At 51.5% G+C, this 16,847-nt stretch overlaps 1 protein-coding gene across 2 annotated transcripts in view; it reads left to right on the forward strand.

Annotated features, from left to right (window-relative positions):
* Positions 1-12,679, forward strand: part of LOC144723564 (glucagon-like peptide 1 receptor) — a 62,369-nt gene extending 49,690 nt beyond the window's left edge. For both annotated transcript variants that reach the window (XM_078602407.1, XM_078602408.1), the window contains exons 11-13: positions 7,312-7,450; positions 11,264-11,305; positions 11,811-12,679. In XM_078602407.1, the coding sequence (XP_078458533.1) occupies positions 7,312-7,450; positions 11,264-11,305; positions 11,811-11,969 (340 nt within the window). In that variant the 3' untranslated portion in view covers positions 11,970-12,679. The remainder of the gene's footprint in view (positions 1-7,311; positions 7,451-11,263; positions 11,306-11,810) is intronic.
* Positions 12,680-16,847: the final 4,168 nt, after the last annotated feature.

The raw sequence follows: 16,847 nt of genomic DNA on the forward strand, positions 1-16,847 counted from the left end.
CCTTCATCCCCCCCTCCCCCCTTCACCCCCCCCTCCCCCCTTCACCCCCCCCTCCCCCCTTCACCCCCCCCTCCCCCCTTCACCCCCCCCTCCCCCCTTCACCCCCCCCTCCCCCCTTCACCCCCCCTCCCCCTTCACCCCCCTTCACCCCCCCTTCATCCCCCTCTCCCCTCCCTTTATCCCCCTCCCCCTTCAACCCCTTCATCCCCCCTCCCCCCTTCGCCCCCCTCCCCCCTTCCCTTCACCCCCCCCCCCCCTTCCCTTCACCCCCCTCCCCTCTTCACCCCCTTCCAACCCCTCCCCCCATCCCCCCGGGACGCGAGCCCCCAGTAATTGCTGTATCCGTCGGCCTTCGCTCGGCAGCGACATCGCCACTGAGCCACTGAGCCACTGAGTCACTGAGTCACTGAGCCACTGAGTCACTGAGTCACTGAGCCACTGAGCCACTGAGTCACAGCCACTGAGCCACTGAGTCACTGAGCCACTGAGTCACTGAGCCACTGAGTCACTGAGCCACTGAGCCACTGAGCCACTGAGTCACTGAGCCACTGAGCCACTGAGTCACTGAGCAACTGAGCCACTTAACCACTGAGCCACTGAGTCACTGAGTCACTGAGCCACTGAGTCACTGAGCCACTGAGCCACTGAGCCACTGAGCCACTGAATCACTGAGCCACTGAGCCACAGCGAGCAGAGCACCAGGAGCTTCAGAGCCCCCCCCCCCCCCCGCAGTCTTTCATCGATAGCGCGGACAGCAGGAGCACTGTTTGCATCTACAGCAGCCACTTGTCCATTCATTCATTCGTAGCACGGAGAACATTTATCCCATTCACAGCACGTCCAGCATTCATAGCACCTGTAGCTCATTCATAGCACGTACATCATTCATAGCAGCCGTAACTCATTCATAGAACCTGTAACTCATTCATTCACAGCACGTACATCATTCATAGTACCTGTAGCTCATTCATTCACAGCACGTACATTATTCATAGCACCTGTAGCTCATTCATTCACAGCACGTACATCATTCATAGCACCCGTAGCTCATTCATTCACAGCACGTACATCATTCATAGCACCTGTAGCTCATTCATTCACAGCACGTACATCATTCATAGCACCTGTAGCTCATTCATTCACAGCACGTACATCATTCATAACACCTGTAGCTCATTCACAGCACGTACATCATTCATAGCACCTGTAGCTCATTCATTCACAGCACGTACATCATTCATAGCACCTGTAGCTCATTCATTCACAGCACGCACATCATTCATAGCACCTGTAGCTCATTCATTCACAGCACGTACATCATTCATAGCACCTGTAGCTCATTCATTCACAGCACGTACATCATTCATAGTACCTGTAGCTCATTCATTCACAGCACGTACATCATTCATAGCACCTGTAGCTCATTCATTCACATCACGTACATCATTCATAGCACCCGTAGCTCATTCATTCACAGCACGTACATCATTCATAGCACCTGTAGCTCGTTCATTCACAGCACGTACATCATTCATAGCACCTGTAGCTCATTCATTCACATCACGTACATCATTCATAGCACCTGTAGCTCTTTCATTCACAGCACGTACATCATTCATAGCACCTGTAGCTCATTCATTCACAGCACGTACATCATTCATAGCACCTGTAGCTCGTTCATTCACAGCACGTACATCATTCATAGCACCTGTAGCTCATTCATTCACATCACGTACATCATTCATAGCACCTGTAGCTCATTCATTCACAGCACGTTCATCATTCATAGCACCTGTAGCTCATTCAATCACAGCACGTACATCATTCATAGCACCTGTAGCTCATTCATTCACAGTACGTACATAATTCATAGCACCTGTAGCTCATTCATTCACAGCACGTACATCATAGCACCCGTAGCTCATTCATTCACAGCACGTACATCATTCATAGCACCCGTAGCTCATTCACAGCACGTACATCATTCATAGCACCTGTAGCTCATTCATTCACAGCACGTACATCATTCATAGCACCTGTAGCTCATTCACAGCACGTACATCATTCATAACACCTGTAGCTCATTCACAGCACGTACATCATTCATAGTACCTGTAGCTCATTCATTCACAGCACGTACATCATTCATAGCACCTGTAGCTCATTCATTCACAGCACGCACATCATTCATAGCACCTGTAGCTCATTCATTCACAGCACGTACATCATTCATAGCACCTGTAGTTCATTCATTCACAGCACGTACATCATTCATAGCACCTGTAGCTCATTCATTCACATCACGTACATCATTCATAGTACCTGTAGCTCATTCATTCACAGCACGTACATCATTCATAGCACCTGTAGCTCATTCATTCACATCACGTACATCATTCATAGCACCTGTAGCTCATTCATTCACAGCACGTACATCATTCATAGTACCTGTAGCTCATTCATTCACAGCACGTACATCATTCATAGCACCTGTAGCTCATTCATTCACATCACGTACATCATTCATAGCACCTGTAGCTCATTCATTCACAGCACGTACATCATTCATAGCACCTGTAGCTCATTCATTCACATCACGTACATCATTCATAGCACCTGTAGTTCATTCATTCACAGCACGTACATCATTCATAGCACCTGTAGCTCATTCATTCACAGCACGTACATCATTCATAGTACCTGTAGCTCATTCATTCACAGCACGTACATCATTCATAGCACCTGTAGCTCATTCATTCACATCACGTACATCATTCATAGCACCTGTAGCTCATTCATTCACAGCACGTACATCATTCTAAGCACCTGTAGCTCGTTCATTCACAGCATGTACATCATTCATAGTACCTGTAGCTCATTCATTCACAGCACGTACATCATTTATAGCACCTGTAGCTCATTCATTCACAGCACGTACATCATTCATAGCACCTGTAGCTCATTCATTCACAGCACATACATCATTCATAGTACCTGTAGCTCATTCATTCACAGCACGTACATCATTCATAGCACCTGTAGCTTATTCATTCACAGCACGTACATCATTCATAGCACCTGTAGTTCATTCATTCACAGCACGTACATCATTCATAGCACCCGTAGCTCATTCATTCACAGCACGTACATCATTCATAGCACCTGTAGCTCATTCATTCACAGCACGTACATCATTCATAGCACCCGTAGCTCATTCATTCACAGCACGTACATCATTCATAGCACCTGTAGCTCATTCATTCACAGCACGTACATCATTCATAGCACCTGTAGCTCATTCATTCACAGCACGTACATCATTCATAGCACCTGTAGCTCATTCATTCACAGCACGTACATCATTCATAACACCTGTAGCTCATTCATTCACAGCACGTACATCATTCATAACACCTGTAGCTCATTCACAGCACGTACATCATTCATAGCACCTGTAGCTCATTCATTCACAGCACGTACATCATTCATAGCACCTGTAGCTCATTCATTCACAGCACGCACATCATTCATAGCACCTGTAGCTCATTCATTCACAGCACGTACATCATTCATAGCACCTGTAGCTCATTCATTCACAGCACGTACATCATTCATAGCACCTGTAGTTCATTCATTCACAGCACGTACATCATTCATAGCACCCGTAGCTCATTCATTCACAGCACGTACATCATTCATAGTACCTGTAGCTCATTCATTCACAGCACGTACATCATTCATAGCACCTGTAGCTCATTCATTCACATCACGTACATCATTCATAGCACCTGTAGCTCATTCATTCACAGCACGTACATCATTCATAGCACCTGTAGCTCATTCATTCACAGCACGTACATCATTCATAGCACCTGTAGCTCGTTCATTCACAGCACGTACATCATTCATAGCACCTGTAGCTCATTCATTCACATCACGTACATCATTCATAGCACCTGTAGCTCATTCATTCACAGCACGTTCATCATTCATAGCACCTGTAGCTCATTCATTCACATCACGTACATCATTCATAGCACCTGTAGCTCATTCATTCACAGCACGTTCATCATTCATAGCACCTGTAGCTCATTCATTCACAGCACGTACATAATTCATAGCACCTGTAGCTCATTCATTCACAGCACGTACATCATAGCACCCGTAGCTCATTCATTCACAGCACGTACATCATTCATAGCACCCGTAGCTCATTCACAGCACGTACATCATTCATAGCACCTGTAGCTCATTCATTCACAGCACGTACATCATTCATAGCACCTGTAGCTCATTCACAGCACGTACATCATTCATAGCACCTGTAGCTCATTCATTCACAGCACGTACATCATTCATAGTACCTGTAGCTCATTCATTCACAGCACGTACATCATTCATAGCACCTGTAGCTCATTCATTCACAGCACGCACATCATTCATAGCACCTGTAGCTCATTCATTCACAGCACGTACATCATTCATAGCACCTGTAGCTCATTCATTCACAGCACGCACATCATTCATAGCACCTGTAGTTCATTCATTCACAGCACGTACATCATTCATAGCACCTGTAGCTCATTCATTCACATCACGTACATCATTCATAGTACCTGTAGCTCATTCATTCACAGCACGTACATCATTCATAGCACCTGTAGCTCATTCATTCACATCACGTACATCATTCATAGCACCTGTAGCTCATTCATTCACAGCACGTACATCATTCATAGTACCTGTAGCTCATTCATTCACAGCACGTACATCATTCATAGCACCTGTAGCTCATTCATTCACATCACGTACATCATTCATAGCACCTGTAGCTCATTCATTCACAGCACGTACATCATTCATAGCACCTGTAGCTCATTCATTCACATCACGTACATCATTCATAGCACCTGTAGTTCATTCATTCACAGCACGTACATCATTCATAGCACCTGTAGCTCATTCATTCACAGCACGTACATCATTCATAGTACCTGTAGCTCATTCATTCACAGCACGTACATCATTCATAGCACCTGTAGCTCATTCATTCACATCACGTACATCATTCATAGCACCTGTAGCTCATTCATTCACAGCACGTACATCATTCTAAGCACCTGTAGCTCATTCATTCACAGCATGTACATCATTCATAGTACCTGTAGCTCATTCATTCACAGCACGTACATCATTTATAGCACCTGTAGCTCATTCATTCACAGCACGTACATCATTCATAGCACCTGTAGCTCATTCATTCACAGCACATACATCATTCATAGTACCTGTAGCTCATTCATTCACAGCACGTACATCATTCATAGCACCTGTAGCTCATTCATTCACAGCACGTACATCATTCATAGCACCTGTAGTTCATTCATTCACAGCACGTACATCATTCATAGCACCCGTAGCTCATTCATTCACAGCACGTACATCATTCATAGCACCTGTAGCTCATTCATTCACAGCACGTACATCATTCATAGCACCTGTAGCTCATTCAATCACAGCACGTACATCATTCATAGCACCTGTAGCTCATTCATTCACAGCACGTACATCATTCATAGCACCCGTAGCTCATTCATTCACAGCACATACATCATTCATAGCACCCGTAGCTCATTCACAGCACGTTCATCATTCATAGCACCTGTAGCTCATTCATTCACAGCACGTACATCATTCATAGCACCTGTAGCTCATTCAATCACAGCACGTACATCATTCATAGCACCTGTAGCTCATTCATTCACAGCACGTACATCATTCATAGCACCTGTAGCTCATTCATTCACAGCACGTACATCATTCATAGTACCTGTAGCTCATTCATTCACAGCACGTACATCATTCATAGCACCTGTAGCTCATTCATTCACAGCACGTACATCATTCATAGCACCTGTAGTTCATTCATTCACAGCACGTACATCATTCATAGCACCCGTAGCTCATAGCATTCACAGCACGTACATCATTTATAGCACCTGTAGCTCATTCATTCACAGCACGTACATCATTCATAGCACCTGTAGCTCATTCATTCACAGCACGTACATCATTCATAGCACCTGTAGCTCATTTACAGCACGTACATCATTCATAGCACCTGTAGCTCATTCATTCACAGCACGTACATCATTCATAGCACCTGTAGCTCATTCATTCACAGCACGTACATCATTCATAGCACCTGTAGCTCATTCATTCACAGCACGTACATCATTCATAGCACCTGTAGCTCCTTCATTCACATCACGTACATCATTCATAGCACCTGTAGCTCATTCATGCACAGCACGTACATCATTCATAGCACCTGTAGCTCATTCATTCACAGCACGTAAATCATTCATAGTACCTGTAGCTCATTCATTCACAGCACGTACATCATTCATAGCACCTGTAGCTCATTCATTCACAGCACGTACATCATTCATAGCACCTGTAGCTCATTCATTCACAGCACGTACATCATTCATAGCACCTGTAGCTCAGTGACTCATCCACAGCTCCTAGTCATTCAGTAATAGCGCTGTGAGAGTGATCGTGGATGAGAGAGATGAATTACGTAGAGGGATAGACAGCTGGGAGAGTGGAGGGGGGGAACGAAGTGAGCTGAGCTGGACGCGATGACGAATGAGAGGTGATGAGAGGTGAGCGCTCCCCGCTCCCATTATTCGCACGCCTCATTAGGAACCTACAGAGAGCCCCCCTCAACCATCCCCCCCTCAACCACCCCCCCCCCCTCAACCACCCCCCCCCCCTCAACCAACCCCCCCTGCAACCCGCATTTCAGACGATCTCCCACGCAGTCTCCCAGGCAGAGGCGCGTTACCCAATCACCAATCACTCCATCACCCCATCACCTCCCTTCCATCACCCCCATCACCTCCCTTCCATCACCCCATCACCTCTCCCCCATCACCCTCCTCCCATCACCCCTCCCTTCACACCCATCACCTCCATCCCATCCCTGTCACCCCTAGAACATCCCAACACTTTCACTGCCACCCCTCCATGGCTCCATCCCCCACCCCTTACCCTCCCTCACTTCCGCCCACCACATTGTGTCAATGTCACACTGTGAGTGTCGCACTGTGTTAGTGTCACACTGTGAGTGTCGCACAGTGTCACACTGTGAGTGTCACACTGTGAGTGTCACACTGTGATAGTGTTACACTGTGTTAGTGTCACACTGTGATAGTGTTACACTATGTTAGTGTCACACAGTGTCACACCGTGTCACACTGTGAGTGTCACACTGTGAGTGTCGCACGCTGTGCCACTGCGCCCCAGGCTAGCCAAGTCGACGCTGACGCTGATCCCGCTGCTGGGCGCGCACGAGGTGATCTTCGCCTTCGTCACGGACGAGAACGCGCAGGGCACTCTGCGCCACGTGAAGCTCTTCTTCGAGCTCTCCGTCACATCCTTCCAGGTGCCCGCTCGGCAGTAGTGTTACAGTCCGCGTGTGTGTCAGTGTCACAGTGTGTCAGTGTCGCTGTGTCAGTGTCACAGTGTCACAGTGGGGGAGCACAATGTAAACCACGGCAGTAGCACACACACCCTACCCTCTCGCCCCTCTCACCGATTTATTCCCCCCTCTACCCCCACCCCTCTACCCCCACCCCTCTACCCCCACCCCTCTACCCCCACCCCTCTACCCCCACCCCTCTACCCCCACCCCTCTACCCCCACCCCTCTACCCCCACCCCTCTACCCCCACCCCTCTACCCCCACCCCTCTACCCCCTCCCCTCTACCCCCACCCCTCTACCCCCACTCCTCTACCCCCTCCCCTCTACCCCCACCCCTCTACCCCCTCCCCTCTACCCCCACCCCTCTACCCCCTCCCCTCTACCCCCACCCCTCTACCCCCACTCCTCTACCCCCTCCCCTCTACCCCCACCCCTCTACCCCCACCCCTCTACCCCCTCCTCTCTACCCCCTCCTCTCTACCCCCTCCCCTCTACCCCCTCCTCTCTACCCCCACCCCTCTACCCCCACCCCTCTACCCCCTCCCCTCTACCCCCACCCCTCTACCCCCTCCCCTCTACCCCCACCCCTCTACCCCCACCCCTCTACCCCCTCCCCTCTACCCCCTCTCCTCTACTCCCTCTCCTCTACCCTCTCCCTCCCCCACTCCCTTTGATCCTCCCCCACTCTAATGACCCCTCAGACACCTGCACTGTGGCGGCACCTGAGACTCACTCTAAATATGCACATCGCATTACGGCGCCCTTTGTCGCGAACTTCCACCGGCATCACTGATTAGCACGGTTGGCTACGTACGGTGCCAAAGAGGTTCTACACTGAAATATATACAAAGACAAAGATACCCCATATAGCCTCATCAGACTGTTGGGACAAGTGCTGTTAGTGAGCACCCATGAAGACCGGCACGGTACACGAGGGGGTGGGTGACCAACACCACGCCCGACCGCCTTTGTCTCCCCAGTGGCGATGTTTACACACAGCACCAGGTACTCGATTGAGGCTGAATCGACCTAGGGAAGGTCCAGGGCTAGTTCAGATAATCGTAACTGGTATTGACCGTGAGCGGGAATCGAACCTAGTATGCTAACCGCTACACTACAGCTCCCCACATATCTATATGCACTCTTACATACAACAACAACAACCGCCATTCGCCACTAAGTGGCGATGACGTCACCACGACGCTTGTGCCAGGCCATGTGCACCTTGAGGCCACGTGAAGTGTCGAACGCCCGCTGGCAGGAGGTCACGGGGCAGACCCAGGGGACACGGGTCAACTGACCGAGATGACCGAGATATCTGGCTGATGCACCACCTGTGCCCCCTACTGTGCCAACTAGCTGTGCTTTAGCCACCTGGCGCTCTGCTCGTTGTTGTGAGCGTCGCTCCTCCGCCCTCCATTGTTGTTGGAGGGCAACTGCCTCCAACTGCCCAGTAGCGTCCTTCACGAGCCTCCTCCACAGAGGCCGATCTTGACACCGCTGGTACCAGTCATCGGCAAGTCAGCTCCACGTCCTCCTGTACCACATCACTCCATCTCTTCTCTAGCCCGTGCCGCGCCCGTTTAGCCCCCTCGATCCGGCCGAACAAAAGCTGTTTAGGCATGCGGTGGCTGGGCATGCGGGCTACATGACCCAGCCAACGCAGCCTTGCCTGCCGGAGGAGCTCACCGATGGGACTTTGTCCAGATCTTTCAAGGATTTGTGAGCTCCTCACACAATCCAGCCTGGTTAAACCCAGGAAGGATCGTAGGCAGGCCAGCCTAAATGTTTCTAACCGGCGAAGATGCTCCATTAGGGGGGTCCACGTTTCGCAAGCGTAGAGAAGGGAGGGAATGACTGTGGCCGAGAAGACCTGAAGCTTTGTGCGGCGCGACAGACCAGGCAGCTTCCACACAGCGTTACGCAACCGATGAAAAGATATTGCCGCTCGACTGATTTGGATTGAGACCTCCGCTGCCAAACCGGAGCCGGTCATGAGCACACTGCCCAGGTATGGGAAACTCTCTACTCTCTCCACAACTGCCCCATCACCGATTGGGAGTTGTGGGGGTGGAGTGTCCGATGGTACAAAATACCCAGGCAGGTGCTTAGTTTTGGTGGGGCTGATGGTAAAGCCCCACCTCTTAGTGGCACACTCCAGTTTCAGCAGAAGCTTATCTAACTCCTCTTCTGAATGAGCAACAATTGCCAAATCATCGGCATACATAACGCGGTTGACCAATAGGGAGCCATCCCTTGACCGCACCCGGGCATCGATCAACCTCCCATTATATCTGTACCAAATGGAAATTTTCCCGGTACAGCTATTGAAGGCTTCACAAACTACGTGGTCAAAATAGATGATAAATAATGTGGGAGCCAGAGGACATCCCTGTCGCAACCCAAGGTGTACAGGGAATGGCTCTGACTCTCGGCCACGTAGTTTTACCCGGGCCCACTCACCATCATGAAGGTCCTTAATGATCATGAGCAGAGGGTCAGGGACTCCGAAAGCACGAAGAACAACCCAGAGCCCAGGATGGTATCATAGGCCTTGACCAGGTCAATAAAGCAGAGATGTAGGTCTTACATCCACTCATGTACACACACACACATACATGCCATATACAAAGACAAAGTTCCCTAGATAACCTAACACCCAACTCAGGGATACATCACCCTGCATACCACATCCGGAATACCTCTCGTTACGACTGTGACAGCTACTCCTACGGCCCTCAGTCACGCCACGCGTGCCCACTGCAGTCTCGACCGCGAACTATTAAATCCCCTGTGGCCATTTGCATTTAAACACATTCGGTCAAAACAAAACAGCAACAAAAATCTCCCCTCGCTTAAATGAATACCGTGTTTGAGGCAGGGAAAATGCTGAGCTTGTGTTGTTTGTATGAAACTGACCCCGTGACCCATGGTGTCAACTTTCCGTGCGACACGCAGCACTTGGCATTCCTCCACAAACCAAAGTCTTGCACGGCCTTGATTACTTTTTCAAAAATATATTCCTCACCCCCCCCACCTCCCTTTCACTGCGGTTGCAGGCAGCGGCTGTGAGTCTTTCTCCCTTTGACATTTCTGTGGCCGCGCTAGAATCTGTCGCTCTCTGGTGGAGCACTGTCGCCCACGCTCTGCCATTCCCTGGTGCGGCCCCGCCACCTTTCGCGTGACCAGTGTAGGCAGCAGTGGATCGATCCTTGCACGTGATGATGATGAGGATGATGTGGCCCTGCCTATACAAAGGTCGTTACGCGTGGCATTGTCGCTGGACTAGAGGACTCGCCGTGGGTACACGCATTAGCGTGGTTGGCTACATACGGTACAAAATAATTTTTCGATTTAAAGCTTTCGTGACTGCATGGATTCATATTCTTGGTTCTTTCGGTAAAGTCACGTAGAAGGGAAATAATACTAATAAAACATATTATTTTATTATTTCCCTTCTACGTGACTTTACCGAAAGAACCAAGAATAGGTACAAAAGAAGTTCAACATACATACAGACATTCCCTTCACTTTGGGCTTCGTGGTTAGCTGTGCTACGAATGCGGACACCTGAGATGGTTCCTTGCCACGGCCAATATTATTAGCGAGTGATCTATGAATCGGTCCTGGGCACGCTAGGTCGACTCAGCTGTAAAACGAGTACCCGTGGTGTACATATTTTTGTGCAGTGTGCGTTATTTCCTGCGGTGTGTCTGATATGGTGCGGTGTGTGTGATCGGTGCGATGTGTGTGTGATTGGTGCGGTGTGTACAGGGCCTCCTGGTGGCAATCCTCTACTGCTTCATCAACAGTGAGGTGCGTACAGTCTAATTAGCACTCACTGTTGCAAAAGCCCAAGCAAGCTGGCACCTCTCCTGATTGGTTGGTGAACATGCATCAATTTCAGTCGGGTCTCATCTGGGTTGGCGACCCAGATAATATGTATGCACCGGGCACACCACATCCAGTAAACTTGTCTCCCCCGCCATGGCTGTGGCTACTGTGGGGGACGAGCCACCTGCTCCCAGTGCGTCAGTGGCCTGGAAAATATTCGGTGAGAAATGAAGCCGGTGGGTGGCGATCGTGGCGATCGTGGCGATCGTGGCGATCGTCGCCAATCGGTGCCTAATCAGCAGGGTCAGGCTCGCTTGACCCATCGGTTCAACACAAGCACGCTCTGCATCCGTCTCATCAGCATACAGAGTCGTCGGGCTTGCTCTAACAATTGATTCGTCGCAAGCCAACGCTGGACAGGTTTCGCCATTCGGTGTTCTCATCAGCTCACGATGAAGATGTTCTCACCACCCCCCTTCCCCCGCAGGTGCAGGCGGAGTTGCGCAAGACGTGGGAGCGGTGGCGCTTGGAGCGGGGGGCCGGGGGGGCCCGGGACGGCCCCGCGGCCCTCAAGCCGATGCACTCCACGCTGCTGTCGGCCGCCAGCACCGACCGCCGCCTGGGCTCCGACAGTGCCGAGCTCTGATGCGCACCTTGCCTGGCACGCGCAGCAGGGGTCACCGGCGGGGATGACACCTAGCCTGGCACGCGGAGACCCCACCACCCCCCCCCCTCCCCGCCGGGCAAAAAAGGGAGCTAGTCTGGCATGAAAACAGTGCGTGGCTAAAACAATTCGCCCGAGCTGGTGTAGGAAATTGTGGGCGGGTATGGAGGAGGGGAGTCACCTAGCCTGGTATGGAGCTCCCCTACCCGGCGCGGATACCCCGCTGGGCACCCAGTTGGGCACGGGGTCACCACGGGGTTCGCTTAGCCTGGCACGGAGACCCAAGGTGACACAGGGACCCCGCGAGGGTGACTGCACGGCCCCCTGCGTCACCCCCCCCCCCCACTCTGTGACTGGTTGGCCTGAGGGTCGCTGCGTCCCCTGGGACCCTCTTGCCTCCCCCACCCACCCCACTCACCCGTCTCCCATGGGGGGCCCCCCGACCCCCAGGACTTATCGTGGGCCCTCCAACCCCCCTTCCCCTCCCCCACCAAGGCCCCAGTGTCTGTCACCCCCAGGGCCCCTGTACGGAGACCCGGGGACGGTCAAGACAAGTCAAGGGTCGTTGTGGGTCATGGGGTCAGGGACCAACTCTTGTTGTTGTGATTGTGGTTGCGTGTGAAAATGTGTGCAGGAAGTGCACTCAAAGTGCACCCAGTCTTGCACAAGTGCTTTGGTGACGTCGCCGCCACTCAGTGGCATGTTGCGAATGGGTGGGTGGGGGGGCTGCTGTGTGTATGCGCGTGTGTGTGGAGCGATAATACAGCGGCACTTACCCCAACAGTCTTCAGAGGCTATACGGGGGATCTTTGTCTTTGTACAGCGGTTAACGCACTGCACTCCGGCGACCCGAGTTCTATTCTCACTCACGGCCAACACCAGTGACAATAATCTGAAGCGGTCCTGGTCATCTCCTATGTCTGCTCAGCCTTAAATGATTACCAGGTAGGATGTGTAAACATCGTCACTGGGGAGACAAAGGCGGCCGGGTGTGGTGCTGGCCACCCCATTGTATGCCGTGCCGACTTCCTTAATAGGTTCTCGCTAACAGCACTTGCCCCAACAGTCTATAAAGGCTATACGGGTGATCTTCGTCTCTATATATGTGCGTGTGTGGTAGAGGGAGGGAGGGAGCGGTGGCGCGGTAGTTAGCGCATTGCGCTACAAACCAGGCAACCCAGCTGAGTTCGATTCCCGGCCACGGTGAATATCGGTGGAGAGTAAATATCCGAAAACCGGTTCTCCAACAGTTCTGGGCCTCCTCGATTCAGCCTTAAAGGGTATGACGCTGACCGGGGAGACAAATGCGGCCGCGAGTGGCCCAAGCCACGGTACTCCCTCTTGCTCGTTCCAACCTTAATAGACGCTCCCTAACTGTCTGCGCAATATATAGAAGCTCTGCGATGGATCTTTGTGTCTAGGTACATATGTGAACATATGTGCGTGTGTGTGTGCGTGCTTGCTAACACACGTATAAAACCGTGAACATACGGCTGTGCGTGCACGTGTAGGTGTGCAGGATTAGCTATCCTCTGTGGAGGAGGCTCGCGAAAGGACGCAGATGGAGAGTTGAAGGCAAGTCGCCTCCCCCCCGCAACAGCGGAGGGCAGAGGAGCGACGCTCACAACAAACGAGCGGAGCGCAGGGCGCCTTAAACGCAGCGAGTTTGCACATTTGGTGCATCTGCCAGTCAACTCAGTCGGTCGACCCGTGGCACCTGGGTCTGTCCCGTGACCTCCTGCCGACAGGCCTTCGACACTTCACGTGGCCTCAAAGTGCACCTAGCCTGGCACAAGCGCCGTGGCGACGTCACCGCCACTGAGTGAACGGCGGTTGTCGAAGCTATACACGTGTATACGTTTGCGTGTGCGCGAGCGTGCGCTCACGTGTTTGCGCGCGCGCGTGTGGCTATTTCAATATTCGAATGCGTGAGCATGTGTGTGTGTGGTTCATCGAGAGACTCGATGAGCCACACCTTGCGAGTCGCACCAATCGGTCTCCGCGCCGTGGAATATTTTTTAAGGGCCAGATTTCTGTAAATCCGGCCAGACACCTCAGCAGCAGTGCGAGTGGCTCGCAGTGGGAAGGTTGGGAGTTCAAATCCTAGTTGGGGGGGGGGGGGGGCGGTTGGGGGTGATTGACTCTGCCCATTATCCCTCTGGAGGGGGGGTCAATATAATGAGTACTGTACTACCACTGTGTGGGGAAGCCAATAGCGGTTGTCCTATGGATGGACTCGCCCCTGTCATATGAATGTGGAATTTCCACCACCGGCTCACTCGAGCAGAAGATCACTTTTGAATTTGGAACGTTTGTTTTCTCGGATGTTCTCGTCGTGAGTACGACGTCCGCTTGATTTGAGCCACATGTCATCTCTGTGTAGCCCACCTAGAACACAATTAGAATGTACATCAGTCGGACCGCGTGTATTTCAGGGTGTGTGTACACGTGTACAATTATTGTACGTGACTGCATATGTGTACGCAAACAGCACTTGCTCCAACAGTCTATTTAAGGCTATAGGGGGATCTTTGTCTTGTATACAGTGTGTGTACTGTGTTTATATCCGTGTGCCTGTGAGTGTACGTGTGCGTGTTGATATTGAGCCGTTCCGGCCTTAATAGATGCTCACTAAAGCACTTGCCCCAACAGCCGGTAAAGGCTATTCGGGGGATCTTTGCCTTTGTGCGTATTATAGGTATGGGTGGAGCGGTGGTTTAGTATTTAGCGCACTGCGCTACGAACCCAGTGCCATAAGTTTGATTGCCGCTCACGGCTAAAATCAATGGCAAATATCTGAACCGGTGGTGGGCCTTCCCTCGATCGACTCGGCCTTAAATGAGTACTTGGTACCGTGTGTGTATGTGTGTGTGCCGTGTGTGTGTGTACTAAACAGCACCGGGGATAACAAGCAGCCCCTCGTGTGCCGTTTCGGCCTTCATAGGCGCTCACTAGCAGCACTTGCCCCAACAGTCTGTTAAGGCCATGCGGGGGATCTTTGCTGTATGTATCTGTGTTTACATGTGTGGATGTGTGAATGTATTTTTGCTCCCACCCCCATGGGGTCTGATTGAGTAATGACGCGGCCGAAAGCCACGAAACGATTAATGGAACTCACACCCCCGCATCCTCACCCCCAACCCCTCGCTCACAATCACACCCACGGGGCTCCTCCTGCTGGGAGGGGCTTCCGCGGATTTTGGCTTCTGCGGATTTATACTCCAAGCCGAGAGGACCAGGCCCCTAAACTATTTAACTTTAGCAAATGAGACTGTGCTAGCCTCCCGAGTTCTCTCACCCGGTTAAGCAAATAAACTTAGAACTTAACAGATTTCCTTTTGTCGATCACGTCGTTCGAGAAACATTGCAGGTGGAATTTTACATCTTGTACAAATGCAATTCTCAATACAATTGTATTCATATAGCATCGCTTTGCACAACATCAGTGCCTCGTCATATATATTATATAATGAGAGGCTGATCGATGCCGGGTTGCAGTCAAAGAATGGATTCCTCCTGTTCAACCATGTTATGTATGCCAAGAGCGGTCCCGAGGACACGTTTAATCTGGGTTACTGCCCCGGGCCCCGCGCTTTGGGGGGTTGGGCACACGCTTCGACGTCATGGTGTCAGATGTAATACTTCAGGTTTAGCTTGAAAGCGTCGGGGGCCTCCCACGGTGTCATTTGCCCTGGGGCCCGCATCCCGCTATGGATGGACCCTGTGTATGCTGATAACAATCTGGTAATTGCTGCTTACTTTTGGAAGGAGTTGGAGAGACTGCTGCTGAACTTGAGAGCGTGCCACGAAGTGGTAGGGCCATCCCATCGTCCCCACTAAAACAGAGCACCTGCCTGGGTATTTTATATCATCAAACACCCCGTCCCATCAACTCTACATGACTAATCGGGTGGTTGTGGGGAGAGTGTAGGAGTTACTATAACTTTGCAGTGTGCTCATGACCAGATTCGGTTTGGCGGCAGATGCCTGGTATTATCTTTTCATCGGCTGCCTAACGCTGTGGAAGCTACCTGGCCTGTCGCTCAATAGAACGCTCTGGGTTTTCTCGGCTACAATCACGCCCTCTCTTCTTTATGCTTGGGAAATGTGAACGCCTTTTACAGGAACATCTGCGCTAGCTTCCGTGGCGATGGTGTTATGTAGTACGATAAGATTTGGAGTTGATTCGACTTGCCGATGACTGGTAACAATCCATGTCAAGATCGGCCTCTGCAGAGGAGGCTCGTGAAGGACGCTACTGGGCAGTTGGAAGCAGTCGCCCTCCAACAACAACGGAGGGCAGAGGAGCGACGCTCACAACAACGAGCCGAGCGCCGGGCAGCAAAAAATGCGCAAGTTGGCACAGTCGGTGGCACAGGTGGTGCATCTGCCAGTCATCTCGGTCAACTCGTAACAACTGGGTCTGTCCCGTGATCTGTCAGCGAGCCTTCCACACTGCACGTGGCCTCAAGGTGCACCCAGTCTGCCACAAGAGCCGATTTGATGTCAGCGGCAGGTAGCGTTGAATGGCGACAGTTGATGCACTTGAGTGTGCACGCACGTGTGTGTACGTGCCCGTGTGTGTGCGTGTCCGTGTGTGTGCTTGCGCGTGTGTGTGTTCAAGAGCGTTGCGCTCCGAGCCCTGAGAACTGACGAGTTCGATTCCCAGCCACGGCCCAATATCTGTGGCGATCTTTTTGAACCTGTTCTGGCCGTCACCTTGGTCGACTCGGCCTCGAAAGTGAGCATACCGGGATGGCAAATGTGACCGGGCGTGGATCTGGCCACACCACACAGTCGTGCACCGTGCGCCAACCTCCATAGGTGCTCATCGACAGCAGTCTGTGTTTGCGAGCTATT

The sequence above is a fragment of the Lampetra planeri genome, chromosome 18 (genome assembly GCF_965212315.1).
Source record: "Lampetra planeri chromosome 18, kcLamPlan1.2.h2, whole genome shotgun sequence".
Lineage (NCBI taxonomy): Eukaryota > Metazoa > Chordata > Hyperoartia > Petromyzontiformes > Petromyzontidae > Lampetra > Lampetra planeri.